Source organism: Microtus ochrogaster, chromosome 17, assembly GCF_000317375.1.
Source record: "Microtus ochrogaster isolate Prairie Vole_2 chromosome 17, MicOch1.0, whole genome shotgun sequence".
Lineage (NCBI taxonomy): Eukaryota > Metazoa > Chordata > Mammalia > Rodentia > Cricetidae > Microtus > Microtus ochrogaster.
The window spans coordinates 7939550-7967420 of record NC_022019.1 but is presented as its reverse complement, the minus strand read 5'-3'; the positions used below and the strand labels follow the sequence as shown (position 1 = coordinate 7967420).

At 42.2% G+C, this 27871-nt stretch overlaps 1 protein-coding gene across 2 annotated transcripts in view; it reads left to right on the top strand.

Annotated features, from left to right (window-relative positions):
* The window catches only part of Ift88 (intraflagellar transport 88), a 94609-nt gene that overhangs the window by 28962 nt on the left and 37776 nt on the right, over window positions 1-27871 (top strand). For both annotated transcript variants that reach the window (XM_013349242.2, XM_005355431.3), the window contains exons 15-22: window positions 11919-12018; window positions 15621-15707; window positions 17261-17447; window positions 19736-19844; window positions 21912-22062; window positions 22452-22567; window positions 25710-25762; window positions 27004-27069. In XM_013349242.2, the coding sequence (XP_013204696.1) occupies window positions 11919-12018; window positions 15621-15707; window positions 17261-17447; window positions 19736-19844; window positions 21912-22062; window positions 22452-22567; window positions 25710-25762; window positions 27004-27069 (869 nt within the window). The remainder of the gene's footprint in view (window positions 1-11918; window positions 12019-15620; window positions 15708-17260; window positions 17448-19735; window positions 19845-21911; window positions 22063-22451; window positions 22568-25709; window positions 25763-27003; window positions 27070-27871) is intronic.

Genomic DNA, 27871 nt, shown 5'->3' with positions numbered 1-27871 from the left:
CCGATTATCTTATGTTAAGGTTCGGGTTACCCACTGGGAAAGTTCTCGTAAGGTAAATTTCTTATTGCTCAGGTGATTAAGCCCAATGCGCTGCCATTGTTATGATTCTTTTATTGTAGAAATTCTGATCTGTGCTTTTTTAAAAAAAAAAATTCTCCTTTTTTTTCTGCCTTAATTTTGGCATTAGTATTAAACTTTCTATCCTGGGTAATAGCTCTAAAGAGGCCACTGTCCTCATATATAGTCTGTTTCCTGGAAAGAAGTAAAGCGTTATAGAATGAGTAAATCCTAGAACAGTTTTTACAAGAGCAGGGGATTAAAGTGTTTCCTGCTCCTACACCTCGCATGGGGCTTTATTGTCTCTGATAGGTGATCACTTAGTTTCTACATGGAATCTACTTTTTATTTGCTTTGTTTTGTTTAAATATCTGCAAGGAGTTAAAAGTTCTTTCTTGTATTGAATACAGATCTGACCTTTATAGAAACCTTTTGTTGTTGTTTTGTTTTGTTTGTCAAGACAGGGTTTCTCTGTAGCTTTGGAGCCTGTCCTGGTACTAGCTCTTGTAGACCAAGCTGGCTTCAAACTCGTGCCCTGTCTCTGCATCCTGTATGCTGGGATTAAAGGCGTGTGCCACCACCACCCAGCTACAGAATTCTTATTTTGGACTTTTAAACAGAGCACCTTACCAGAATATTTAAAACCTGAAGCACACACACACATGGTTTCTAAAAAGTGAAGGAAGTACAGACACATCCCCGGTCTAATTTTCTGAGTGCTTTTTCATTTCTTCTGAGACAAAGAACACAGTGCCCTGTTTATTGAAAGTCTTTGAGCTGTGGTTAGCGCTCGGAATCAACTCCTTCCCGGACCTATTGTCTTCTTCCAGTTTGTGCTGGAGGCTTCAGTTTGGCCCATGACATTTTGTTTTGTTTTCCAGTTTGCCTATTTACCTTTCTTTCTGTTTGTCCTTCCTCCTTTCCTTTTTCTTCTCTTTCATTTCCTTTCCTCCCTTTCTTTAGACAGATCCAACGCACTCTGAGCAGCCCTCCCTCAGCAGGGATCACAGAGCCACCCTGCCTGACTCTGCCCCTGCATCTTTGCTCCTGTGCACTCAGGTTTGCTCACTCTCCCTCACGGAATCTCTCTGTCTTTGCTTCTGTTTCTGCAAGTGGTTGCTGTTGTGACCTGGGGCTGAATGCCATCTTGAGGTCTGCTTTGATTTCTTTCCAGGTTTGAACTCTTATTTAACAAGCAGTAGCTTTGCCGGGTGGTGGTGGTGCACATCTTTAATCCCAGCACTCGGGAGGCAGAGGCAGGAGGAGCTCTGTGAGTTCAAGACCAGCCTGGTCTACAAGAAATAGTTCCAGGACAGGCAGGCTCCAAAACTACACAGAGAAACGCTGTCTCAAAAAAAAAAAAAAAAAGGCAGTAGCTTTATTTTTCTCTTGATTTTATCTTAGTGTCTGTGTAGGTTTCCCTGATTGTATCCTCACTCTTTCTTACTGTTTGAGGCTGGGTTCTCAGGGTGTTGCTGCAGTTGACCTCTGAGCTCCTCTTCCCTCAGTTTCCTGAGTGGTGGAACTACGGTGATCACTAGGTCACTAGTGTGTCCAGCATCCAGCGTCTAGGCTGTTCCTTTGTTCTGAGCTTTGAGCACTTGTGTCTTTTGGGCTAGGTTTGCTGGTGACCAGATGTCTATTGCTACTCTAGTCTGTTATTTCTAGGTGACCTGTATTTTTTTCTAAACATTTCAATAATTTTCCTCTAGCTTTGTTTCTCTGAAATTCTATAACTGTGTGTTTAAATTTGTCTTTTTTTTCCCTGTCTTTGTCTCATGGATTCTGTAGATCCCTGCCTAGTCTTGTTTCTGTTCAACTTGGGGAGCATGCGCTATAATTCTTTGGTGATTTGCTCTCTTCAACCTGGTTACTAATTCCCACTAGATTTAGACTCCCAGGTCATGTCCTCCTGTGACTTGGTATTTCCTGTCTCTGGTGTTTCCTTGGTTTCTGAGACTTCCTTGGATTTCTCACCTAAACTGCCCTTTTTTGTATGCTTTTGTTTGTCCGAGTGCTCTATTTTTCTGTTTTGTTTGTTTGTTTGTTGGCAGGAATGATTGTGGAAGATGGGGGGGCCATCTTCAGTATTTTATGTTTTTTAAAAGACTATTATAGTAGTTGTCTTAGGATTTTTGCTGCTAGTTTATAAGTGGCATACTGAAGATTTATCAAGCTCACACTAGTGTGACTGAACTTTTCCTTTAAGTGAAACTTCAATTTTTAATTTTTTAATTGATTTTTTTGGGCAATGGCATCATACACCCCAATCCTGCTCATCTCCCAGTCCCTCCATATCCACCCTTCACTCTTGAATTTCTTTTCCCAAAGGAAAGCTAAAAAAAGAATAAAAATTAGATAAAAATAAATAATACTTTTTAAAAAAGGAAAACCCTTGACTCCTCTCTCCTTCCAGCCTCTTCATTGGTCTCTGTGGCACTGGGAGCTGCACTGTGTCAAACAGCAGATTCTTTTGTCTAAACAGCGGTATTTGTAAATGTTTTTTGTGTAATGCGTTGTTAGTCAGACTTTAATTCTTAACTGCTTTTGTTAAGTTAGACTTAGTTCATGGCAGGCTAGGCAAGTCTACTCCTTCATTGTGGATTTTAGACAAGGTCTTTTGTACCTTAGGCTGCCTTTGAATTCCCTAAGTGGCTGGGAATGACCTTGAATGATCGTCCTCCCTCCTTCTCCTTGGTTTTAGGACCACAGGAGCGCTCCGTTAAGTCAGCCACCTTGTGTGCCCGCCCCCTCCCCTTTTGTTTTGAGACAGGTTCTCATTCTGTAGTTGCCTTAGTCAGGGTTCTTTAGAGGAACAGAGTGATAGAATGAAAAAAGACCGTAGAGGGCTGGAGAGATGGCTCAGCAGTTAAGAGCACTGGGGGCTCTTTCAGAGGTCCTGAGTTCAGTTCCCAGCAACCACAGGTGGCTCACAATTGTCTATAACTACAGCATATAACTGTAGTCCCATGGGATCCTATGCCCTCTTCTTATGCACAGATAAAAAACATGCAGAGAAAAAAGACATATACAAAAAATACATAGATAAATAAATCTTTAAAATATGTATATATATATATACACATGTTTATGTATATATGAGTGTGTGTGTGTGTACAAAGGATGTGTTAGAGTATGTTACAGGCTGTGGTCAGGTAGTCAACAGTGGCTGTCTCAGGCCTGAGAGCAAGAATTCAGTAGTTGTTCAGTCTACAGGGCTGGCTGTCTCACAGTCCCAGCCTGGCACTGGAGTCTTAAGGATTTCTGCTGATCGTCAGCATATATTGGGATCTCAAACTTAGCTCTAATACAGGCGAAGAATCGCTTCAGTAGCAGGATAGATGAACTTGCCAGAGAGAGTGAGAGCAATCAGGCAAAAAACAAAAGCTTCCTTCTTCCATGTCTTTTAATGTGGCTACCACTAGAAGGTGTGGCCCGGATTTTGTGGGAGTCTTCCAGTCTCAAGTAATCCAATCAAGAAAATCTCTCAAGACTGTGTTTTAGTTCATCCAGGTTAGTCAAACTGACAGCCAGGATTGGCCGTCACAGTGGTCCAGCTGGAGCTCACTTGCTCCTTCTACTGCAGCCTCCCAGGGCTAGGCTCACAGGCACAGGGGACAGTGTATACAGCTCCCACGTGGCATCTCTAATCCTTCAGATCACTCTAGGCAGGTGTTTCTTTCAACCTAACAACCCTTGCTTCAAGCCAAGGTAAAGATTCTTCTTGAGTCTATTTCTGTTGTGAAATGATAGCCTCCCAGTTAACAAAAAGGTAGGTTTGCTTAGGACTTGTTAACAGAGGGCAGTGACATAGGAAATGAGCTACCACTATTGGAGTCTGTCTAAAGAGATGCATGTCAGTCCATTAATAGGAGGGATCTAGGTTTACCCTCATGCAGTTCTTATCTTGGCTTAACATTTTTAAATATGAATGTTTATTTGTTTTAACCAAAGAGCATAGTGTTCTACTATTTTTATTTCTTAAATTTTTAATTATTATTTTACTTTCTATATGGTGTTTTGCCTGCATGTATGTCTGTGTATTTTGTGTGTGCCTGGTACTCTCGGAGGCCAGAAGAGGGCATCAGAACCCCTAAAGCTGGAGTTACAGAAGTGAGCCACCAAGTAAGTTAAGGTCCTCTTAAGAGGTTCAGAGGTGCTCTTAGCCAGAGCCATCAGCCCCTTACTATATTTCTTACCATGAAGGGCTTTTAGGATTTCATTTGCAACCTAAAATATGTCTTATTTTCCTATGTGTTATCTAGATAGGCACCCATTCCTTTTTTAAATTGGGACCGGCCAATTTAAAAAAAAAGTGCCAGGAGGTGGTAGCTCACTCCTTTAATCCCAGCACTAGGCAGGCAAATATGGGTGAATGTCTGAGTTCAAGGCCAGCCGAGCAAGTTTCAGGATAGCCAGGGCTACACAGAGAAACCTTGTCTTGAAAAAAAACAAAAGTTCTACCTGTAATCCCAGAATTTGGGAGGAATTCCAGGCCATCCTTAACTATATAATAAGTTTGTGGCCAACCTGGGCTACTCGAGACCCTATATCAAAAAACCTTTTTCCCTTTTTTTTTTTTTTTTTTTGCTAGCTATCACATAACAGGAAACTCGTGCAAATTTGATTTTAATAGCTTGAAAAATACATATATATTCATAAAATTACCCTATATAATCCTTAAAAACTGTAATTTGTAGGGAGCAATGGAAGACCTGGGTGAATTGTATTGCTCACTTGGACACGTACTGAGGGCTCCCAGGCCTTGGCCCTATGGGACAAATGACGTTTTTGTCCCATTGGTAACAACCTGTATGGGCCAGGCTGAAGGGGGTGGCAAAGCTTCCCTGGGGAGTCAGAGGGATTGGTCAGTGTGTGCGAAGACAAACAGCTGCAGTTGCCTTCTCCAGCGCTTACTACCTGGGCCTGGTCACCCACAGAGACTTCCAGCCCTGTGTGCTGTACTGTACCGCATAAACACGTGTCTGTCTTTCAGATCCTCGCTGCTTCTAGTCAGGGTTCCAGGACTCAGGCCTTGCAAGATTTGGAAGTAGTTGACATGTACATGTATATGAATATGTGTTTATAGATGAATATTTTGTATCCATATTATAATATACACATATAAGCTATGTTTGTATGTATGACTTTTTATATGTACATAAATTATACTTGCAGATAGAGCATAGTGGGTAATACTCTTTGGAGACAACCTTTGAGTTTATGACTGAGATTAGACTATCTCAGGCCTCTGTCTCTGAACCTGCCATTTGCCCACCATCTTAGGATCCATTGCCGTGTTCCATCCGTATTCAGGAAGTCCAGGGGTGTCTGGGCAGCCTCTGTCACTCTGTGGTACGCTGTTGTGAAGAGAACCTTAGGGCGGACACAGGTGTCGAGAAGCCAGAGATGGGTGCTGCGGGATGACCACGGCAGCCTGGTGGCCTTGGGGCACTGCATAGCCAAACTTGAATTGTTCTCCAAGCTGGAGTGTTAATTTTCACCATGGGATGTATCAGAAGTCTTAGTCCACAGCCTTCTAGAAAATCCCTAGACCCAGGAGGTGAGTGAGATGTGTAAAGCAGAAGAGAATTAAAGGAAGAATTTGGTCAATGTTGTCTCCTAGCTTGGGAAGAAGATGGTTTGTACAAGAAACCTGTGAGAATTCTGCTGCTGTGTCTCAGGGCAAAGTGGGCAGTTTGAGCACATACATTGGAGCCCTTTTCCTAGCCTGTATTCCTGCTCAGGAGAACGACCTTGTCTGCATCCTACAAGTGGCTAGAGGAAGAAGGAGTGAAGGAGGAGAGGTTGGGTATCCCACGGCATTTTCTGTACACTTAATAGAATAAGGAATGGACAGGAGGCGCAGGGAGAGGAGGAATGGGTGAGAGTGAAGGAGGGCAAGAAGAGGCAGGCTTCTAGCATTAGTATGCAGGAGCACTCCACACGACAGTCATTGCTATGCTTCTGCCTTCTGCTTCTCCCCTGCACCTTGCTAGCTGCCGATGATTAAGCCACAGTCTTTTCAAGACTTGACAGCTGTTCAGTGTTTGGAGAACTTTTAAGACTTGAAATTAAATAAAACATTTAAATTATGCTATTTGATATCTGTTCTGTTTATATATAATTTTAAACTGACATTCCTAAGAAAGATGCCAATCAACCCTTCCGTTTAATTTAACTTCTTGAGCAGGTCTGTGTTTGTATGTTTAAAATTATTCCGTTAAAGGGAAGCTGCTTCGAAGTCCAAAGACTACTTTCTGTCATTCAGACCAGCTTTTTGAAGCTCATTTCTACTTAAAAGGATTTTTTTTTGTTTTTTTGTTTTTTTGTTTTTTTCGAGACAGGGTTTCTCTGTGGCTTTGGAGCCTGTCCTGGAACTAGCTCTGTAGACCAGGCTGGTCTCGAACTCACAGAGATCCACCTGCCTCTGCCTCCCGAGTGCTGGGATTAAAGGCGTGAGCCACCATCGCCCATTTTAATGGTAGCCATGGGGTTGTTTTTTAAGTGGTTACTAGTTTTGCTGTGAAACACTTTAGCACATTGAAATCTGGACATTGAGGGGATGAGCCGGGGGTTGGGAGAGTCCCTGCAAGCCCTACTGCCAGCAGGGAAATGATCCATATGAAGAAAAACGGAAAATCCAGTTTTGCTCAGCTAGGCGAGGCTGGATCAAACTTGGGGAGTCTGATGGCGGGAGGTTTATTGTAAGCCTATGTGAACACAGTACACAGGAACCATTGTCCTAAGGAATTTACAGAGAACCCCACTTCCCAATTGTATTGAGAACTGTTTTACTGGCAGAGCCTACCCCGCACCCAATTATCTGTTAATAGAGAGCTATCTGTTAGCAGAACCCGCCTCACATTCCAAACTTTCTAGAGAACTAGGTGTGTCAACTTGTGAACTCCTGCCTGAGGAATCATGACCTGACCTATCGTAACCTCCTGGCCTACGTGACCAGCGTGGACCACGCTGCAAGAGCCCATGCCCCTGCCCCCCAAATTCCTCATCCTATATAAGCTGTAACCATGATTCTAATAAACGGAGGCTTCAACAAATCTGCCTAGCCTTCTTCTTCTCTCCCGCCCATATCTTCCAGATAGCGCCTCTCCGGGACCCTGGAATAACTGACCCTACCAGGCGGGTTACACCCCTAGACTGAGTGAAACATAACAAGTGTGTATTTTATGTATCTTTGCCATAAAACTTCCCTGCTCGTTCCTCCATCAGCTCACAGCTTCGACTACGTGGATCTGTATTTCACTTCCACTGTTTCATCTTTTTGTGACCGTCATAGTGTTGAAGTCATACATTATGTAGCTTTTTCATGTTAGCTCTGGCATGCAGTAGCATGCCTGTAAGTTTTCTCCATGTGTTTTTGAGGTTTGATAGTTCACTACATTTTAATTCTTAGTAATGTTTCATTTCACAAGTATCTACTCATTGATCATTCAAGGACACCTTGGTTGCTTCTAAGTTTTGGCATTTGTGAATAACACTGTTAAAAACATGCATGCATAGGTTTCTGTTTGAACCTAAGTTTTCAACTCTTCGATAAATACCAAGGAGTGCAGCAGCCCGACCATTTTGTAAGAAACTGCCCCCACTGTCTTCCAAAGCATCTGTACCCTTCTGAATTCCTCTTAGCGGTGTTGCTTTGCATCCTTGCCAGAATCTGTTGTTGGTGTCTTGAGTTTTGTCTTTTCTAATTGATGTGGAGTAGTATCTCATTGGCATTGTAATTTGTAATTTTCTATGAAATCAAGCATCCTTTCTAAGGCTTTCTTATTTGCCAAGTGGCTATCTTATATGATTAATTCTTTTGCTAAGTTTTAACTTTATAATTATTTATTTGCTGGTATTTGGGATGGAGCCATCAGCAGCCCTTGGATTTTTTTTTTACTAACTTGAGTAGCCATCTCTAAATGTTCTTTGAATATCCACACTTACACCATCTACAGATAATCATAGTTTCATTTTTCTTGTTGACCTTTATGCTTTGCTTGCGGAGGATGTATGTTTGTGTGTGTGTATGTTTGTGCGTGCTCACGTTTGTGTATACTGAAGGACAACCTTGGATGTTGAACCTCACCTTCTGAACCTTGTTTGAGGCAGGTCTCTCTTCTTCTCCTCCCTACTGTTTATGGCAGGTTAGCTGGTCCTCTAATGTTCGTGGATTTTCTTGTGCCTTCCTCTGGTCTTCTCAGAGGAATGCTGGAGTCACAGAGGCTTCTAGGGATTTGAACTCATGTTTTTGTGGCAAGCACTTTCTGACTGAGCCATCTCCCTTGTCTGTCTGTTGGTTTCTGAGACAGGGTTTTGCTGTCTATCCTAGGCTGGCCTCAAGCTTGCAGTCCTCCTGCCTCTACCACCAGGCCTGTCTGAGCTCCTTTGCCTTAGTAGGGCCTTCATGTCAGTTGTGAGGAGAAGTGCTGATGGAGATGTTTTTGTTTGGTTTCTCATCTAATAGACGGGGACATTTTACCTCATTGTATTTTGAGATAATAATTATTTGTATTGTTCAGCATGTTTTCATGAGCATATCAGACATTGTCTTTTCAAGTCTTGTTATTTTAGAATTGGGTTGTCATTTTGTTGTTGAGCTTTAGGAATTCTCTGTATCTAGATATTAATACCAGCTATGACTCATAAGTAGTTTCTCACATTTTGTTGATTGTCTTTCTACACAAATTCTAATTTTTCTGTTTTTTCTTTCATTGTCTGTGCTTCTGGTTACATATCCAAGATATAATTGCAAACCAGATGGCTTAGTTTTTTACATGTTTATTTGAGGAGGGACATGAACATGCCACTGTGTGCACGTGGAGGTCAGACTCGTTTTCTCTCCACCGTATGGATCCAGGGAGGGAACTCAGGTCAGGAGGCTTAGCAGCGTGTGCCTCTACCTGCGGAGCCATCTCACCAGCCCTGTCTTAAGGCATTTGCCTTATAGTTTCTTCCGAGAGTTAAGTAGTTTTAGGTCTTCCGGTTAGGTCTGTGATCAGTTTTAAGTTAACTTTTGTGACTGAATTAAGGTTGGCCCTAACTTCATTCTTTTGCTTCTGAAGAGCTAGTGTTGAGAAACCACTGGTTCTGAGAACCGCACCTAAACCATCTGACTGTATGTATATGTATCCCAAACAACCTGAGCCCAGTACATGAGAACTAGTTCCAATGTGCTGTATGACCCAAGAGGCCGACAGATCTGCGAGAACTGCAGAGTGCCATTTCCTTGTGCTGGGGTGCTCACTAACAGAAGCATGGTCGGGGTTTGTAAAACCTTATAGTTTGAGTCAGAAGATTGGAATTTATAAAGTGGTCAAGACAAAAGTACCTTCTTAGCCAGGCTGTAACTGGTTTAAGGCAAGCAGATAGTATAGAATCAGGTCGGTTCCTGGTGCTAGGGTCAGCTGTTAAAGCTCCATATACCACACTAATGGGACTGTCTGTCACATGCTGGAAAACCACATGGGGAAAACAAGGATGCTCACTGAAGCAGCAAGTGCTTCAGCCACTGAGCCATCTTACTGAGCCATCATCCCCTTCTTTATCTGTGTCCTTCATAATGCTCTTTGTGATAAGCTGGTACTATTCTGTGTGCTGTGACAGCAAGTAGTGGGACCTAAGGAGCTGACGAGAGCCTCCTCTCTGCTGCTACTTTCAGGGTGCGGTGTGAACCCGGACCCACCGCACAGCAGGGGTTGGAGTGTCGGACAGCCTTGTGCTCATTAAGTCAGTCACAAAAGTGAGTTAAATATAAGACAGCTAATTTTTCTGCTAAGAGAAACAGAAGCTCTCTTTGTGTAGAAGCCTCTAGACAGTCTGTGTTGGACGAGTAAAGAGAAAGGTTTTCAGTTCGTTTCTGCCTCTTACTGTCGGTTATTTCTATCAAATCCCAAGTACTTTTTCTAAAACTCAGTGTTGTATTGTAGGCTCACATGCTCAACTGCCAGCTCAGCCTGTGTTCTCTATGTTCTTTATGCTTGTAATTCAGACTTTTTAGTTCCAAGCTTATCTTTTAACTTGTGTTAACGTGAATTTACATGCACCGTCCTGAACTGCCCATCTGAGGCAGTGATAGCACTAATTAAGCAGCTGTCTAAGCCAGAGATCAACTTAGTTCCATGTCCTTTATTCCAGCGCCCGCCCATCACTTCTGCCTCCTTTTCTCTCAGAATGGCCTCCTGTAGCCTCTTTCTACCTGCCGTAGGGGTTCAAACCTCTTTTGTTCAGAACCCTCCCATCCTGCCTACCTATCATCTGATGGTTCCCCACCACTGTTAGAGTAATTCTTCTAAGTGTAGAATTTGCGCCGACACTCAGTTTCTTACTGTCCTCAATCCTGGCCCTGAACTTTGAGAGTACAGTGAGCATTCTTGTCTTTTCACAGAAGTTCTGAATGACGTGGCTTCTGCCGGCTTCTCAGGCCGTCTCTCTTTCCACTTCCTGAGCGCTTTCTATCCATGGAGCCAGTGAGTCTCTTACATAGGTGCAGCTTGCTGGTCTTCTGCATCTTTAGATACATTGTTTATTCATCCTAGGATACCCTTCCTTTTCTCAATTTATTCATGCTTGTGCTCCAAATTGAGCTGCAGTATCTGTATCAGCATCAGACTCCTTAAATTTTTTTGTAAAAAGCTTGCCTTACTGTTCTTTCCTATTCTCTACTGTGTTCACTCTTGCAGCCCGTGCACCAACACATAATGTCTGACATGTAGTCAGCATTTAATAAATATTTGCTGTGTAGTCCTGAGTTTTCAGGTACAGTGCAGAGAGACCTCGAGTCCCCTGTCCCTGTCAGGTAGGGTGCAGAGACCTTGAGTCCCCTGTCCCTGTCAGGTACAGTGCAGAGAGACCTAAAGTCCCCTGTCCCTGTCAGGTAGGGTGCAGAGAGACCGCAAGTCCTCTGTCCCTGTCAGGTACAGTGCAGAGAGACCTCGAGTCCCCTGTCCCTGTATCAGGCAGGCAGACTCTTCTATATAAGGCTTCTCAGGAAAGCTTGTGTTGAAGAAAGGATTTTGTGTTTTGAATTATGGAATAGGCCACTGAGCCATACCCTTAGGACAAATAGTCCTCTGCTTTATTCCCTGAAGCAGGGGTAATGAAACAGCCCACACCTTCTGTTGTTGTTGTTATTGTTGTTGTTCTTCTTCTTTTTCTTCTTTTGTTTGTTTTTCAAACAGGGTTCCTCTGTGTAACATCTTGAGCTGTCCTGGAACTCACTTTGTAGACTAGGCTGGCCTTGAACTCCTTGAGAGATCGCTTGCCTCCACCTCCTGAATGCTGGGATTAAAGGCCTGTGCCACCACTGCCCAGCTAATTGTTTTTAAAATTAGTAAGTGTTTTTGTTTGAATAAGAATGACCCTGATAGGCTCATATATTTGAATGCTTAGTCACCATGGAGTGGCATTACTAGAAAGAATAGAAGGATTAGGAAGTGTAGCATTGTTGGAAGAAGTGTATCACTGAGGGTGGACTTGGAGGTTTCAAAAGCTCATGCCAGGCCCAGGCTCTCTCTTCCTGCAGAACAGGATTTAGCTCTTAACCATTTCAGCACCATACCTGCTGTGCCTGCTGCCAGTCTCCCCGCCATGCTTTTCTGAAACTGTAAGCCAGGTCCCAGTTAAATACTTTCTCCCGTAAGAGTTGCCGTGGTCATGGTAGAGAATGATGGAGGATATCACTGACCTTGATCTTTGGACTCCGTATATGTGCACACACACATATGTATATGTATGTACCCAAAAATGGGAATATATGATGTGCAAACACACACACGTACACATACTTGGAGAGTCAAGAATACAAGTGAGTGAAATGAAAGCAAGTACCCCTTTTTGTCTCGCCTTTCTCATAGGTGTGTGGAAGTAGTGAAAGCGTCTCAGTACGTAGAGCTGGCCAACGATCTGGAGATTAACAAAGCGATTACATACTTGAGACAGAAGGACTTTAACCAAGTAAGTCCAACAGCATCTCTCATGTTAGTTGGTCCAAACGACAAATACAGGGGAACTCCTTTCTAGAACATTATTGAAGTGCCCTACCCCTGAGCTCTACCCCACCCATAAAACTCTAACAATTTTTACATGTTGGTTCTGTTTCTTGAAATACAAATACTTTCCTTATATATCATATTGTTAAATTGCTAACCCTTTTGCTGGCCCAGGCCTAGGAATTTCCAGACTGCTCTGCAAAGTGCTAAGGCGTGGAGAAGCAGGTGTGTGCGGGGAGCCCAAATAGCAGTCCCATGTTCTTGTCTTGCCCTCTATGAACAGCTTTCTCAGAGGCCGTTTCAAATGTTTCTTGGGATTGAAGGGTTCCCTGTGCTAGACACTGGCTTAGAACCCTGGCATCCCTCACTGGCAAGCTCCTACCTGGTTGTCTAGGGGGTGGGGTAGAGTGTTTTGTTCCTTTCCATGCTAGCTCGGGTAGAGCAGAGCTGAGACAGAAGCAGAGGATTGCAGAGGTTTTGTTTTGTTTTGTTTTGGTTTGGTTTGGTTTTTCGAGACAGGGTTTCTCTGTGGCTTTGGAGCCTGTCCTGGAACTAGCTCTGTAGACCAGGCTGGTCTCGAACTCACAGAGATTCGCCTGCCTCTGCCTCCTGAGTGCTGGAATTAAAGGCGTGCGCCACCATCGCCCGGCTAGGATTGCAGAGTTTTAAGAAGAAGCAGGATAGCAAAGAGCAAGCTGTATGACCGTGGTTTCCTGGTTCCTAAGCTGGTGAGGGCGTCATGTGCGCCTGCAACTCTTTAACTTCATTCTTGAGCAAGGCTCGGGAAGCCACTGCATCCTCCCCAAACTGGCCAAGCCTGTGCCTTCTCTTTTCGTTCTGATTGAAGGATCCTCCTCTTGTCTGGAAGACAATAGAAAGGAGTAACTGCTTTCCAGAAACTGGGGAGAACAGAGTGACTTATCCCTGTGTTCATGTAGTAATTAAATGGTTGCTATGCTGTAGGACCAGAAAGTGGGCAATTGTGTGAATCCAATCACCATACTTAAGTCTTTCAGTATTTACAAAGCACTAAAACTTCCAGAGAATCCTCTGGAATGTCTGTCGTGTCATTTTATTAACTCATCACACCTTTAACCATTAAACATGCTGCTGTTGGGGGTTGGAGAGATGGCTCAGAGGTTAAGAGCACATACTTCTGCAGAGGTTCTGAGTTTGGTTCCCAACACCCACGTCTGGAAGCTCACAGCTGCCTATATATCCAGTTCCAGGAGACCTGACACTCCCCTCTGGACTCTAGGCCACCTGCACTCTCATGTGCATAACCACACAAGGACACACATACATAATTAGAACAATAATTAAAATAAATCTTTTTAATACCACCATCAGCCTCAGTGGTTCATGCTTGCAATTCCGGCACTGGGGAGGTGGAGGCAGGAGAATCAGAAGTTCAGGTCATCCTCAGCTGTTTGTTAAGTTTGAGGTCAACTGAGTTCCATGAAACCATGTATTAAACAGACAGCCGCTGTAAGCCCTGTTGCAGTGTAATCATAGGATGTGAGACAAATTGGTCTTTGTTACATTGCTGAATTGATCTTGGGACCTGAAAAATAATCTATGAATATGAAGTATACTGTTATAGGTGACATAGTGCAGAAAATTTTATTTTTAAGTTTGTTTTTATTTTTTTAAAAACAGGTTAATAGTGCATTTCCATAGTTCATGTTTTTATAACTGTCCATCTAAAACTAACCATTCTTGCTGCTGGAGTGTTGTCTCAGCAGTTAAGAAACTGGCTGTTCTCCAGAGGACCTGGGATTGGTTCCCAGCACCCACGTGTCGGCTCACAACCACCTGTAATTTCAGCTCCATGAATCTAATGCCCCCTGTGACCTCTGCAAGCCTCAGGCATATAAGCAGTACAGACATACATGCAGGCAAAACACTAACACATATAATATAATAAAATTAAAATTAAAAAATAAGCACTCTTAGCTTTTTCTATTAAAATTAACTCAGATCTTGTTATCTCCTTTTTTTCCTGTTTTATTTGCTCATTTTTTGTTGTTTTGGTTTTGGTTTGGTTGGGGGGGGGTGTTTGTTTGTTTGTTAGTGTGTGTGCATGTGTGTGTGTGGTTTTGTGTTTGCTGTGAAGTCCACACTGACCTCGAGCTCACTGTGGTCTGCCTTCCTCAGCTTGAGAAGGCAGGATCTGATGTAGAATATTTCCTTTCTGGTGTTAGACTCGCCTAGAAATGACTAACTGTTTTTTAAGGTCATTGAAACCGTTTAAAATAGTGCTAGCATATGGGAACCAACATTATGAAATTTGGGGTTTTGTTGTTGTTATTGTTGTTGTCTTGTGATGCTAAGCATCACACAAAACCTTTCTACATTCTCGGCCAGCTGTACCTGCACAACCCCAGTAGCTTTGGGATCCACTAGTTTAAAAACTCATTCTTATTCAAACCTGGGTCAGCGTGCTTGCTGGCCCAGCATTAGACTCCAGCATGGCACATTCTCCTGGCTAGTGGCAGTAGGTGTGACTGGTGGTAGTAGGAAACAGAGGCAGGATCTTTGCTTGCACACAAGTGCTTGCCATAAATTGGAGACACCAAGATGTCAAGCATAAATATATTCTTTAAAAAGGAATAAAATAAAACCCACTATCCCTTTTCACCTTTTCCTTCTTGTATGAAAATCACTTCTAGGTTGAATAACCACGTACTGTTCATGTAAGGTGTCTGACTGTTCTACATACCATTTGTGTAGCATTAGCAGACTTGGCAGGTAGCTAAACACGTACTTTCCTTTCTTGGGACTTGAAGATGTATATTTATCTACTCTAGATAATAGTTTGGTAACATTCCCAGAATTGTTTCCTATTATCGATTTTGAAAACTGTTAAGCGATTCATTTTCCTCCTCCTCCGAGCATCCCAGTTACATTTATAAAAGCCGTTTTTCCTGTGCTCGCCTCTGTCTTGTGTTCTTTTTAAAGAACATTTTTCTTAAAATATATTCATCCTTTTGCTGTACTTTATTCGGAACCCTTTGTGGGATCTTGGTCTTCAAGTTCTGGTTACCTCAGTAGCTCTCCAGTGCCTCCAAGTTGTTTATAGTGTTTCTATAACTTCTCTGGTTGCTTTCTGTTGGAAAATAGCCCACAGATTAGTCTGTAATAGCTGTAACTAGAAGCCTCAGAATATTCGGTCACGAAGAAGTTATACCGAGTTAGGCAAAAGTTTTGAGGTCCTCATCCCAGCCATGCTGCAGGGTGAAGAGGGAACTGCTTCTCTGACTGACAAGGCTTGCTATTCCCAGCTGACCGCTTCCAGTCATCAGTCCTTTCTTCAGCTCGGTCTGATGGGCTCTAAAATCATCTGTGTGCTCTTAATGCAACTGTGATTCCTCGCTGTAAGATTTCCACCCTTTCCTGCTTGGTGAGTTCTTTCCTTGAATGAAATTTTTCTCCTGCCAACTGTCTTCTTGAATTTACAGCTGCTCCCCTGTCCCCTCTGTCCCCAGTCCACACAGACACCTTCCCGAACTGCACCTTAGGATACTGCTGTATGACGGGCAGTAATTTCAGACATTCTGTTTCTAGGCTGTAGACACCTTGAAGATGTTTGAAAAAAAGGACAGTAGAGTGAAAAGCGCAGCTGCCACCAACCTCTCGTTCCTGTATTACCTGGTAGGTTTGCTTCTCTACAGCTGAGAACTGTTGATGGGATGTTTTTTGCATTGCTAAATCTCTGCCTAGGAATGCACCTAAGGAAGTCCTCCAGAGAAGACTGATGCAAAGTGTGAGGGGAAAGAGGTAAACGAGGGCTGCCTGGGACAAGTGCTGCCAGGGGCCGAGTTTGCAGACATGAGCAAGAAGACTGTCTCTAAAGAAGTGAGGGAGAAAGGCTGCTAGTGAGGACCCCAGCCGTCGTGGACTGACAGCCACAAGACCGTGCTGAGCCGTGGTGCTGTGATGAAGAACGGGGTATCTCAGGTTAAATGACTTAGATAGGGTTGCGGAACACCCTCTGTAACAAGCATTCACTGGGTGCCTACTAGATGCCAATCACTGGGGCTCCTGAAAGTAGGTGGGCGCCACTTATGCCAGTTGCCTTCCAGCTACAAACTTGATTTGCCCTTTACCCCGCTTCAGATGGCAGCTCCTTCCCACCTCTGCAGGCTCCGCTGAGTTCCCCTCGACAGTGTCAACAGCAGCCCTCTCAGCGTTTCTAAGTTCTCGTTGTTGTCCAGAAGACAACAGTAGGGCTTAGCTTTCCCACAGCTGCACTCCACTTCCTGGTGTGTGGTTTTTGTATAAGTTGTAGTTCAGAGTCCACACATAGATGTTCCTAACAACCAAAAGGTGGATGAAAGCAGCATAAATGCGTCAGTGACCGAGGGATAAACCCCGTGTGGTCCATACATGGATGCTAGTTGGCCATTAAGAGCAACAGACTCTTGATACATGGTCCAAAGACCTTACAAACGCACCAAGTACAAGAAGCCAGACCCAGAGTTCCCAGATAATAGCCAGCGTCCAGTTAGAAAGGGAAATAGAAAGCAGAGCACAGGTTTCCAGAGCCTGGGGAAGAAAAAGCAGAGTGTGGCTGCTGGCGGGCTCAGGGTTTCTCTTGAGGGCAGAAAAGGACCTGGAGGAAGGCCATAGTGGTAACTGCTCCAACCCTGTGTAGTGTTTGCCACTGCCTTGGGCATTTTAAAGGGGTTCTCAGTCTCACTGCGCTGACCTGGCAGAGCTGGCCATGTCCCAGTGAAATGAAGGGGTCCATGGGCGTCATGTGAACCATGGCAAGGTCTTGATCAAGCTTGTGGCTGAGAGAGGAAGAGAAAGCCCTGCATGGGCAGAAGTACAAATGCCTAGTGGGTGCCGCAGCCAGGTGCAGAGCAGGGGACGCTGAGGCCCTTCCAGCTATTTCAGTGCTTCAGGTGGGAAGGCATCGCACAGCAAATGAGGACACGGGGCTTGGGCGTTGAACATGGAACCACCTACATATAAATACTGTTGTTATCAAACCATGAGACTAGAAAAGCCAACCATACGATACTTGGCTGTTTGAGCTTGACAACTGCAAATAGCCTGTCAAACTAAGATATTTAAAATATTTGTTTCTGTTCATCTTTGTTTATAATCTCAGAAAGTCCATTTATTGTTTTAATAATTTCAGAACAATCTGAGGAGATTTGAAATTTAGACTTGAAATTTGTATATCTTTTATATTTTAGGAAAATGAATTTGCCCAAGCCAGCAGCTATGCAGATTTAGCTGTGAACTCAGATAGATACAACCCATCCGCTCTCACTAATAAAGGGAACACGGTTTTTGCAAACGGTGATTATGAGAAGGCAGCTGAATTCTATAAGGAGGCCCTGAGAAACGACTCTTCTTGTACTGAAGCACTTTATAACATTGGTGAGTTCAACGTGGCACGTGACATTAATGCATTGTCAACATCTTTTAAAAAATAGCATTATTCTTAGTGGAATTAATGATTCAAAAGCCATGCTATGTGAAATTTGGGTCAGCATTGTTATGTTGTTCTCCAAAAAGACTTTTCTGATATCTCTGTCAACCAGTTATAAGACTGACTGTGTCCCCAAGTTTTGATGATATGAGACGGTGTTTTTAAATGTTTCCCAAGGGGGGCACCTATTTCCTTTGTAATTAGGGAAATGTCAGATATGCAGAAAGTACTTGGAAGCTGTTTAGTGCCACAATTTGACACATTTTAATGCTTTGCCAGATATGCTTCAGAATTTTTAATACTTTTTCCATGTTTATGTGTGTGAGTGTTTTGTCCGTATGCCTGTCTGTGCACCACTTGTGTGGCTGGAACACAGAGGCCAGAGCAGGGTGCCAGATCTCTAGGAACTAGAATTACAGGTGGTTGTGGTCACTGTGTGGCTGCTAGGAACCAAACCTAGGTCCTCCAGAAGAGCAGCCAGTGCTCTTAACAACTGAGCATCTCTCCAGCAGCTCAGACTGTATTATTTGTACTCTTACAAGACATGAAGGCTCATGACCATCTCATTTCCTTCCTGTCCTCAGAGGTTGTCTGATATGAGCACTGTTGCTTCTGAGGTGCTGCCAAACACATACATGTCTGTAGCATGGGGCTAGTTTCTTTGGCTATCAATGTTTCTTTTCAAATATGCTTCTTTTTGAATGTGTTTTTATTTGATTATGAATTTAGTTTGTATTTTTGGGGGTTTTTTTTCTTTTCTGTTTTTTTTTTTCTTGTCTTTTTTGCATTGTTATCTTTCCTTGGACGTCTGATGCTCTTAAACTATTTCCTGGTGTTTAGGAATTTGCAAATAAAAACTCAGTCGGGGGGCTGTGGAGATGACTGTTGGTAAAGTGCTTGCCACACAAGCAAGAGAACCTAAGTTCTGATCCTCAACACTCACTTAAAAAATCAGGCAAGGCAACATATACCCGTCATCCCATCACTAGGTAGGCAAAGAAAGGCACGTAACCTGGAGTTTGCTGGCCGACTAGTCTAGATGAATTGGTGAGTTCAAGGTTCAGTAAGAGACCCTACCTCCAAAAAATAAAGGTAGAGAGTATTTGAGGAAGATACCAAGTATGATCTCTGGCCTCAGCAGAGATACCACAGGAAGAGGGGAAGATGAATAGATCTGTGTTCATTAGAACGATGAACTGAGTTACGTAAGCACCCAGTCTGGACTGCTCTGTTTGGTTGAAGACTGGCCTGCCAGTTGATTGTCTGCCAGCTCTGGAGATGAGGTGTGGGACCAGGGAAGAAATGGGGAGTGGAGACACCTCACTGAGAAATGGCGAGAAGGGACTGAGGAGGCGACACTTGAAATCTGGAAAGGGTTGTATTGGCATAGGTAAGAGAAGAGCACAGTCCTCCTGGGGTCACTTAGTTGCCTACTTAGATGCTGTTTTTACTTTATAAATTTTAGATATTTTTTAGACTCTCTCAGCTTTATTTTTCCTATGTAATTTAAAAGTAAGTTTTGAGTTTTTAAAACATTTTATTAGCGGGTATTAATCATACTTAATAATAGGTTTAATTATGACATGTTCATGACATTTTCATGAACACAAAGTATTTGCCTTCTCTGCCCATTGTCCTCTCTAGTGTCCACACTCTTGCTGACCCCTTTCCTTTCCTAGCGAGGCCCCTTCTACCCTTGTCCCTGTAGTGTACAATCACTGTGTCCTAGCACAGTTCATCACGATTATCCCTTCTGTTAAGTTTTATGGCTGGATCCATGTCTGCAGTATGTATTCCATTCTCTGAGTCTATTTGTCGGTTCCTGTCTGCTGTCCCTGATGAACCGCCCCCCACTTTAAAATCACAGGAGCTGTCTATAGCATGTCTCATGTCTGCTTGGAGAAATCTCAACCTGTATGGTTCTTTAAACGTCGCAGTTCACTTTCATTTTTTTTCTTCTGGATGATTTTGCATGCATTTAAATACTTATGCTGCGGGGCTGGAGAGATGGCTCAGTGGTTAAGAGCATTGTCTGCTCTTCCAAAGGTCCTGAGTTCAATTCCCGGCAACCACATGGTGGCTCACAACCATCTGGAATGAGGTCTGGTGCCCTCTTGTGCACATACACACAGACAGAATATTGTATACATAATAAATAAATATTTAAAAAAAATACTTATGCTGTTGCTTTGAGTACAGTTCTGCCTGTGATGCTGCTGCTTTCTGTCTTCTCAAGGCCTCACCTATAAGAAGCTAAACCGTCTAGACGAAGCCTTGGACTCCTTCCTGAAACTGCATGCAATCCTTCGGAACAGCGCTCAAGTTCTTTGCCAGATAGCAAATGTGTATCTCTCTTGAAAGCTTAAGGGCATTATTAATTTAATTCCCTCAATTGGAAATTGAATATCAATTATTAAATAATATTAGCCATGGAGATAACTGATAAGGATGATACGACAGGTTAACTTGCTGAAAATAGTTCAGTTGGTAAAAGATCATTTGCATCCTAAGAAGAATTAGTTAATAATGGTTGTTTATTTTTATTTTAAAAAACTAATTGAAGAAATTGAGGATGTTTTGAATACACATAATCTCTGACTAGAAGTTAATTAGATACTTTAACGCATTGTACTAATTCTGATTTTGTTTAAAAAGCTCATGTAGGCTATTGAAGATTCATGACTAGCTAGTATACTATTGAGTTTGGATAGTGTATTAATTTTAGCTGTTGTGTAGATATAGTGAATATAGCTCTCTGGAGACTTATCCTCAAAAGTCTTCAGTGCTGCATGGCCTCGTTCATCAGCACTCTCACCGGTGTGTGCTGTATGCAGGATTAGATCCTGTGTTTAGCTCTCTGCATGCAGTACTATGAAGTATTGTGTCATGTCAGCGTCTGCAGCACTCAGCTTCCTGTTTTCCCCACCCACGGTTAGGAAAGTCGATGTGTTTGTCTTGTAATGCCCCTCACTGTATTAGAAAAGCACTGTGATTTCTCTCACTTTGATGAGCTTTGGCCATGCCATTCAGAAGAGCTCATGTTTAGGTAGGTTTTAATATACTGTTACCTTGATATATTTCATGTAAATATATTTAGAGAAAGGTGGGGTATATTATTAAACTAAGTACTATCCATTCTACTTGGATAAAGTATATTATAATTTTTTCATAAAGTTTTAGAACAGATAGTATTCTAGTTATTCCTTTTGTTTGTGTGTGTGTGTGTGTGTGTGTTTCAAGCAGTGCTTAAGATGGAACATAGGGCCTTGCTCTTGCTGGCTAAATGCTCTACCACTGAGCTACACCCTAGGAGGTATAATTTGTCCTTTTTTCCTGAAACTAAGCATCATGATTCTGCTCGTGCCTAGTTAGTGACTGGGCAGTAGTTAGTTGATGCATTTGAGACTCTTTGAATGAATCTTATGTTTTTTTCTTGTGGTATCACATTTGCTTTGCCATGTTCAAAACAAGGACCAAGCTGAGTATGAGTACCTATAATCCTAGCTGCCAGGAGGCTGAGCAGGAGGATCTGGAGAGCAAGGCCTGCTTGGCAACACGACATCTCCAAAACAACAACAAAACCTGACACAAACAAAACTGAAAACCACAGGAGATTTCTTGCTAAATAAAAAGAACCGTGTGTTGGGATGTGTTCATTTCATTCATCATCAGATATAAATAAGTAATAGTCAATAAATGTTGATACAAACAAAATGCTTGTGCATTTGCAGAGGACTTACTATTAAAGGAAACTACAGAGAGAAGATGGTCTGACCTTAGGGTTATACTATAATTAGGAAAACACACAGGAAAAATACAGGAAGACAATTTCTTTACTGTGCTGAGCTTAAGAGAGCTGGGGTCATTGAGCAAACATTCCGGCATTCCTGGGCAGTGCTTCAAGTGATTCTGCTAGACATTTGGTCCTGGTTCCATTTCCAGCTCTACAAAAACATTGTAATAATCTAAAAGTTTGTGAAAAAAATTTAAACCTACATCTAGAATGGATAGTTCTTAAAGTTTTACAGGTGTAAACATATTTACATGAAACATACCAAGGTAACAATATATGAAAAATCTACCTAAACTTTTACTCTTCCCCAACGTTGTAGTCAAAGTTCATCAAAATGAGAGAGTCCCAGTGCTCTCCAGTGCCGTGAGGGGCATTACAACACAGACACACACACACGTCTGCTTTTCTGAGTACAGGAGAAACAACTGAAGAAAGCCATAGGGGAGCAGACTAGAGAGAGAGCAAGGGTGTTGCTGGGCAGCACTGCCCTGCCTCCCGCCTCCTGCAGAGATGTAGGGTTAACAATGCAGACAGCAAGGTCCTGAGGCCTAGAACCATTTTCACTATCACGTTCCAATCTCACTTATTGGTGCCTGAATCTTAACTGACATTGCCCAAGATACGAGCTAATGGAAGATCCCAACCAAGCAATTGAGTGGCTGATGCAGCTGATCAGCGTTGTTCCAACTGATTCCCAAGCTCTGTCTAAACTGGGCGAGCTGTACGACAGTGAAGGGGACAAGTCCCAGGCCTTCCAGTATTACTATGAGGTGGGTGTGTGGCTCGCTTCCTTCCAGTTTCTCACGGATCCTAACTTTTCAGAAAAGCGTATTAGTTTAGAACTAATAATTATTTGTTAAAATTCAACTTTCTTAAACTATAGTTTTGATTATATTAATTAAAATGAAAAATACTAACTCATTTTCCTTAAACCATGATTTGCATCTTCTGATTCTTTTAAATATTAATATGGCTCAGATGTATAACTGAAAACTGTCAAGCATACCTATGTTTTGTAAGTATTGTATACTTTTAGAACTTGTCGAGTTCTTTTGCTAGTTCATGCTTTTATAAATAGGTCCACTACTAGGAAAGGTAATCAGGAGTAGTTTCCGTGTTGCTGCTGATGTCACATTGTCGCCCTCTGGGTGTTCTTTAGTCATACAGGTATTTCCCTTCTAATATTGAGGTCATTGAGTGGCTTGGAGCCTATTACATCGATACCCAGTTCTGTGAAAAAGCTATTCAGTACTTTGAAAGAGCATCTCTTATACAGTAAGTAGCTGTTTAGATTTTATATTTAGTTAATGTCTTGCATTGAGGCTATTTTTAATTCCTAAAAATTAAGTATCTGATAAGTGTAATAAATTCATGAACATCTTTTAATGAGTTTTTATTTTCTTGTATTTTTTTCATTTTAGTTTGTCTCTATTGTGACAGATATATTTGCCTTTGCATAAAAATTTTAAATACCTTTTATAGTGTACTTTGTCTGTTTTCCTTACCCAAACCTCAGCGAACAAGCAGTATTTTATTCACAGATCAGAAAGTGACTTTCTCAGTCATAGGACAGGTTTGTTCCTAGAAGAGCCTTAATAGGAGGAAGTTGTGTTGGTTTCAGTTTACAATTGCCATACATTGAACATTACTCTTTGTTTCTTTTTTAATCTCAGCCTCCTCCTGGCTTCAGTTCTGAACATGGCCTTTCTGGAATGTCTAGTTGCTCACATCTCTCAACTCCATTTTCTCTCTTGTTTTGCTGGCCTGTCTGCTCTGCCAGAGTTTTGTCTTGGGTTAATTCAGCCATTTATTCCACCAGGAACAGCTGTCCAGATAAGCTATGTGACCTGGTAAACAATGCTATATACATCTGTGTCACATCAGCATCTCCTCGTTCCTCTCAGAGCTCCTCAGTTCCTCTCCGTGCTTCATGCTTCAGATTCCCTGAAAATGGATGTCTCTCATGTAAAGTCCCTTTACACATCTTTCCCTACTTTTCTCTGCATTTACCTTCATTTGCTTCTGGTCTTATGTTTTGTTTTTTTTTAAGTGACAGAGGCATTCAGTATACATTAATTACATTTCCTCTATATTTTTGATCATGTAGTTTCTGTACTGTACACTGTAATTTCCTTTCTGGTATGCTAAATCATTTTTAAAATACATTTTTATTTTGCCAGGCTTGGTGACACACGCCTTTAATCCCAGCATTCAGGAGGCAGAAGCAGGTGGATTTCTGAGTTTGAGGCCAGATTGGTCTACAAAGCAAGTTTCAGGACAGTCAAGCCTACACAGAGAAACCCTGTCTCAAAAAAACAAAAAATTATTTAAAAAATTGTTTTCAACTGATACATAATAATTGTAGCTATATGTGCTAAGTATTTATTGTTGTATAAAATCTGCTTCTTCCGTAAGAACATAAGCTCTTAAGGAATGGGAATGTTCATTCCTCTGTCATATAACTCCTTACATATTATGGCGACTTGGCAAATGGTTTAATTCAGTTTTATTGCTTCTTGTGATGCTCATGCTAGAAACCCCTCTCGTGTCACTTATGTTTTGTGTCTTCATGATGGAGTGGTTCTTACTGGTCTAAGCCTATACTTCTGTTTTCTATTTTCTGTTTGACAAACTAGATATTTACATGGCAGGAAAATGAAGTTTGAAACCAACCGATGGTGCACACCAGTAATCCGGTTACTCTGTGGCTGAGGTGGGAGGATTGAGAGTTCAAGGATAGCCTGGGTTACAAATCAGTCCTCCATCTCAAAAACAACAACCACAAAAAGTTGAACCCTTAGTTTATCCCGTATGCAAAACTAAATTTAAAACAGATTAAAGACCCAAATAAATGTAAGACTAAAAACTATAAAAACTCACAAGAGAGGGCTGGAGAGATAGCTCAAGCAGTTAAGAGCATTGGCTGCTCTTCCAGAGGATAAGGGTTCAATTCCCCACACCCACATGGCAGCTCACAGCTGTCTGTACCTCCTCTTCCAGGGATCCTATACCCTCACAGAGACATACACACAGGCAAAACACAAATGTACATAAAATTAAAAAAGAAAAACACTCATAAAAACTCTTAGTGGAAATTGTTCATGCCATTGAATGTGACCAAAACTCTTAGAAATGCCATCAAAACACAGAAATAGGTGATATTAGACTTCACCAAATTTTCAGTCTTCTGCTTAACAAGTAAGAGTACAAAACCAACCCACAGAGTAGGTCATTACCCAAATATATAGAGAGCTCCGACAACTCAACAGTAACAAAAATGAGCAAAGGTTGAGGACATTTTTCCCCAAAGACAGTGTGTACACCGCTGATAAACATATACAAAGATGCTTAGCAGCACCCAGCATTGGGCAGCGGGAGTCACACCCATGCACACATGGCAGCATAATTGGACTTAGTGAGTCATCTAAAAAGAAGATAGGAATGGGACGTGTTGGGAGGTGCCCTGGGAAAGTTGGAGGGGCGAATCAGGAATGGGTCTGATCTTACTTATTGTATACATGTATGAAGTTCTCAAAGAATAAAAAAATGGGTTGGGAGAACAAGGTCTCACTCTGTTGCCCTGGCGGTCCTGAAACATTCCTGGCACTGGCTCTTCTGCCTCTGCCTCCTGAGTGCTGGGATTAAAGGTGTGCACCCCACTGCCTGGCTAGAACCCTGGGTGTAACAAGTGGGTGGAGAGGGTGACAGGCTTCAAAGAGGAAAGTAATACAATTAACTGCATATTTTATTTAGATTGCAGTGGATAGGTGTGTGGGCAGTGGGCTTAAAATTAATAACTTGCACATCGCAGTGTTGAAATTGAAGCCCGTATGTGTTCACACAGACTGGTAGGCTCGCCATCAGACTAGCTTGGTGTTGGAAGGCCTTCTGGAAGCCCCTGAGGAAGCACAAGGGAGATTGGGAGGGCAGGGAATCTTAAACACTTCTCTAGACTGCTCCTGATTCAGATAGGGGGTCTCCCATAGTAGCCCAGCCCAGCCTAGAACTCACTGCATAGCCAAAGTTGGCTTCAGAATCACAGCAATCCTCCTTCCTCAGCCTTCTGTGAGTGCTGAGAACACAAGCGTGTGCCCGCATGCCTGTCTTGGGTGTAAAGTCAGTCTCTAGAGGTCCTGGTTGTGATTATTACTTTAGAAAAGAATGTGATTTTTGTTAAAGGTGAAAGGGACATAGATAGAGTTCTCTTTCCCTCTCTTTGGATTAAAGCCTGGCTGTTCTAACACAAGATCAAGAATTTTTTGTTCTAAATGTGTGAGCCTGTATGTTGTTAATAAAGACTAAATAAACAAAAGGTCTGAAGTACTCAAAGGAATTAGAGGTAGAAAGCTTAATGAATCTGTTTCACCATCTCATTATTTTTTCATCTCTAATTTCCACTAATTTCTTTCTTTTCTAGACCCACACAAGTGAAATGGCAGCTGATGGTAGCTAGCTGTTTCAGAAGAAGTGGTAAGCGTTTTGACTTTATTCATTTCTTATTTAGTTTCTGTCTTTTCTTTTAGGTAGTTATGCATATAAATGTGTTCCAGTTGAATGTTTACTAAACATTAACTTTCTGAATAACCACACATAATTTATTATACATATTATGTGAAAAACATAGTAATTACTACATACAGGAAAGGTCATGCTTACAAAGTGGGGGTGTTTTGTTTTTATTTAAGGCAAGGGCCATGGATTGGCACTGGGTTTGAATTTAATAGCAAACACTCTACCACTAAGTACACCATAGCCTGCAGGCTATTCCAGGAACTCTCCTAAAAACGAGTTCTTTCTCAAAATTAACGTGAAATCATTACATGTTAACCACAAAATATTCTTTTTATATTAGTTTCTATTTCCATTTCCTGCCCGAGTGATTAATTCAGACCTGGGACAGCGAGAACTGTGTGTTATTTACAACAGACGTCATTAGGTGCAGAGGTTTGTGCTTCTGTCCAAAGACGATGCCTGTAGCTTAAATGCCAGAGAGTCAACTAGGAGGTCAGAGTTACGTTCATAAACCCCACACAGACCATAGAACGCCCAGGAAAAGATAATCCTGACCCCGAAGGAAGCACAAACTGAGGTTGTCTGTGTCTTCAAAGTGTCTTCAAAGTGGCCAGGACATCCATCACAGACTTAGTTTGGTCCTGCACTGGAGAGCTCACTCTTTAGCACGACCATGGCTCCGGTCAGAGGACAGTTTGACTGAGATGCGCATTCCTTTGCATGGGACCACTGAGCCACACCCGACTCAGAGTGGATCCATCAGCTAGTCACTGCATTGGTTCTGTTGAGAAGCGAGTACTAAATCTCAACCATTTCCTTCCACTCTGACCCTTTTTCAGTTTTGTTTATTCATATATTTTGGGGGTTTGGTTTTGTTTTTTGAAACCCAGTCTTATTGTGTAGCCCTGGCTGTCCTGAAACTCACTGTGTGATCAGGCTGGCCTCTACATGACAGAAGTCCCCTTCCTCTGCTTCCTGAGTGCCGAGGTTACAGGCATGAAACAGCACACCCGCGTTGTATATCTATTTCTCCCAGAAATGACTCAGAGTTGTGCAAACATGAAAAGTAAGCTCTCATCTCAACCATTATGGTATACAAATGCTTTGGATGGGAATCAACATTTTAATTAAATTTAGTAATATTTTTATAACTTTATATAGCTAACTATTATTACATTTTTTTCTCTGTTTACTTACAGGTAACTACCAAAAGGCCTTAGATACTTACAAAGAGATTCACAGGAAATTTCCAGAGAATGTTGAATGTAAGTGACCTTGTATTTTGTAACTTTGAAGGCAAAGATACCACACTCTGTGTTCTAATAGATAGTTAAATTTGCTGTAGTAACAGTATTCATAAACGAAGCCTCATTTATGGTACATATCTTTAAAGTTTTTATACAGTCAGAAAATTTGACTCCTTAAGTGCACATTTTTATAGAACTTAGTTGTTGATAGGTTTAAGTATAACACCACATTCTGTTTATTTTAAGCAAATCTGCATCTCAGTCCTTTATTAAAAAGTTTAAGGGCTTTCTTGGGGGAAGCAGCTGTAGCACTGTTAGTAGAATGATGCTTGCCTGGCATGAACAAAGTTCTGCTTTGACCACCTCGCCAACTCAAAGCAGCCATGCTCTGAGTGCCGGGTGGTGAAGGCGGGAGGGCTAGAGGTCAGAGTTCAGGTCAGCCTCGGTCACCTGAGTTTATATAGACACCGATGCTTTATAGGGAAGGCGTTTGTAGGATTTTTATTGGAGTATATATATAATGTGTGGTAGGCACACGTACGCCATAGTGTGCCTCTGTAGGCCAGAGGGCAACTTTGTGGAGTGGGGTCTCTCGCCCACATTTACGTGGGTTTTGAGGATTGAACTTAAGTTACAAGATCTGCATGGAAACCACCTTTAGAGGATGAGCCATCTTGCCAACCCAGGAGAAGCACTTTTTAACTCTTTTTTTTAATGGTTTTGTTTTGTTTCAAGATAGGGTTTCTCTGTGTAGCCCTGGCTGTCCTGGGACTCACTCTGTAGACCAGGCTGTCCTGGGACTCACTCTGTAGACCAGGCT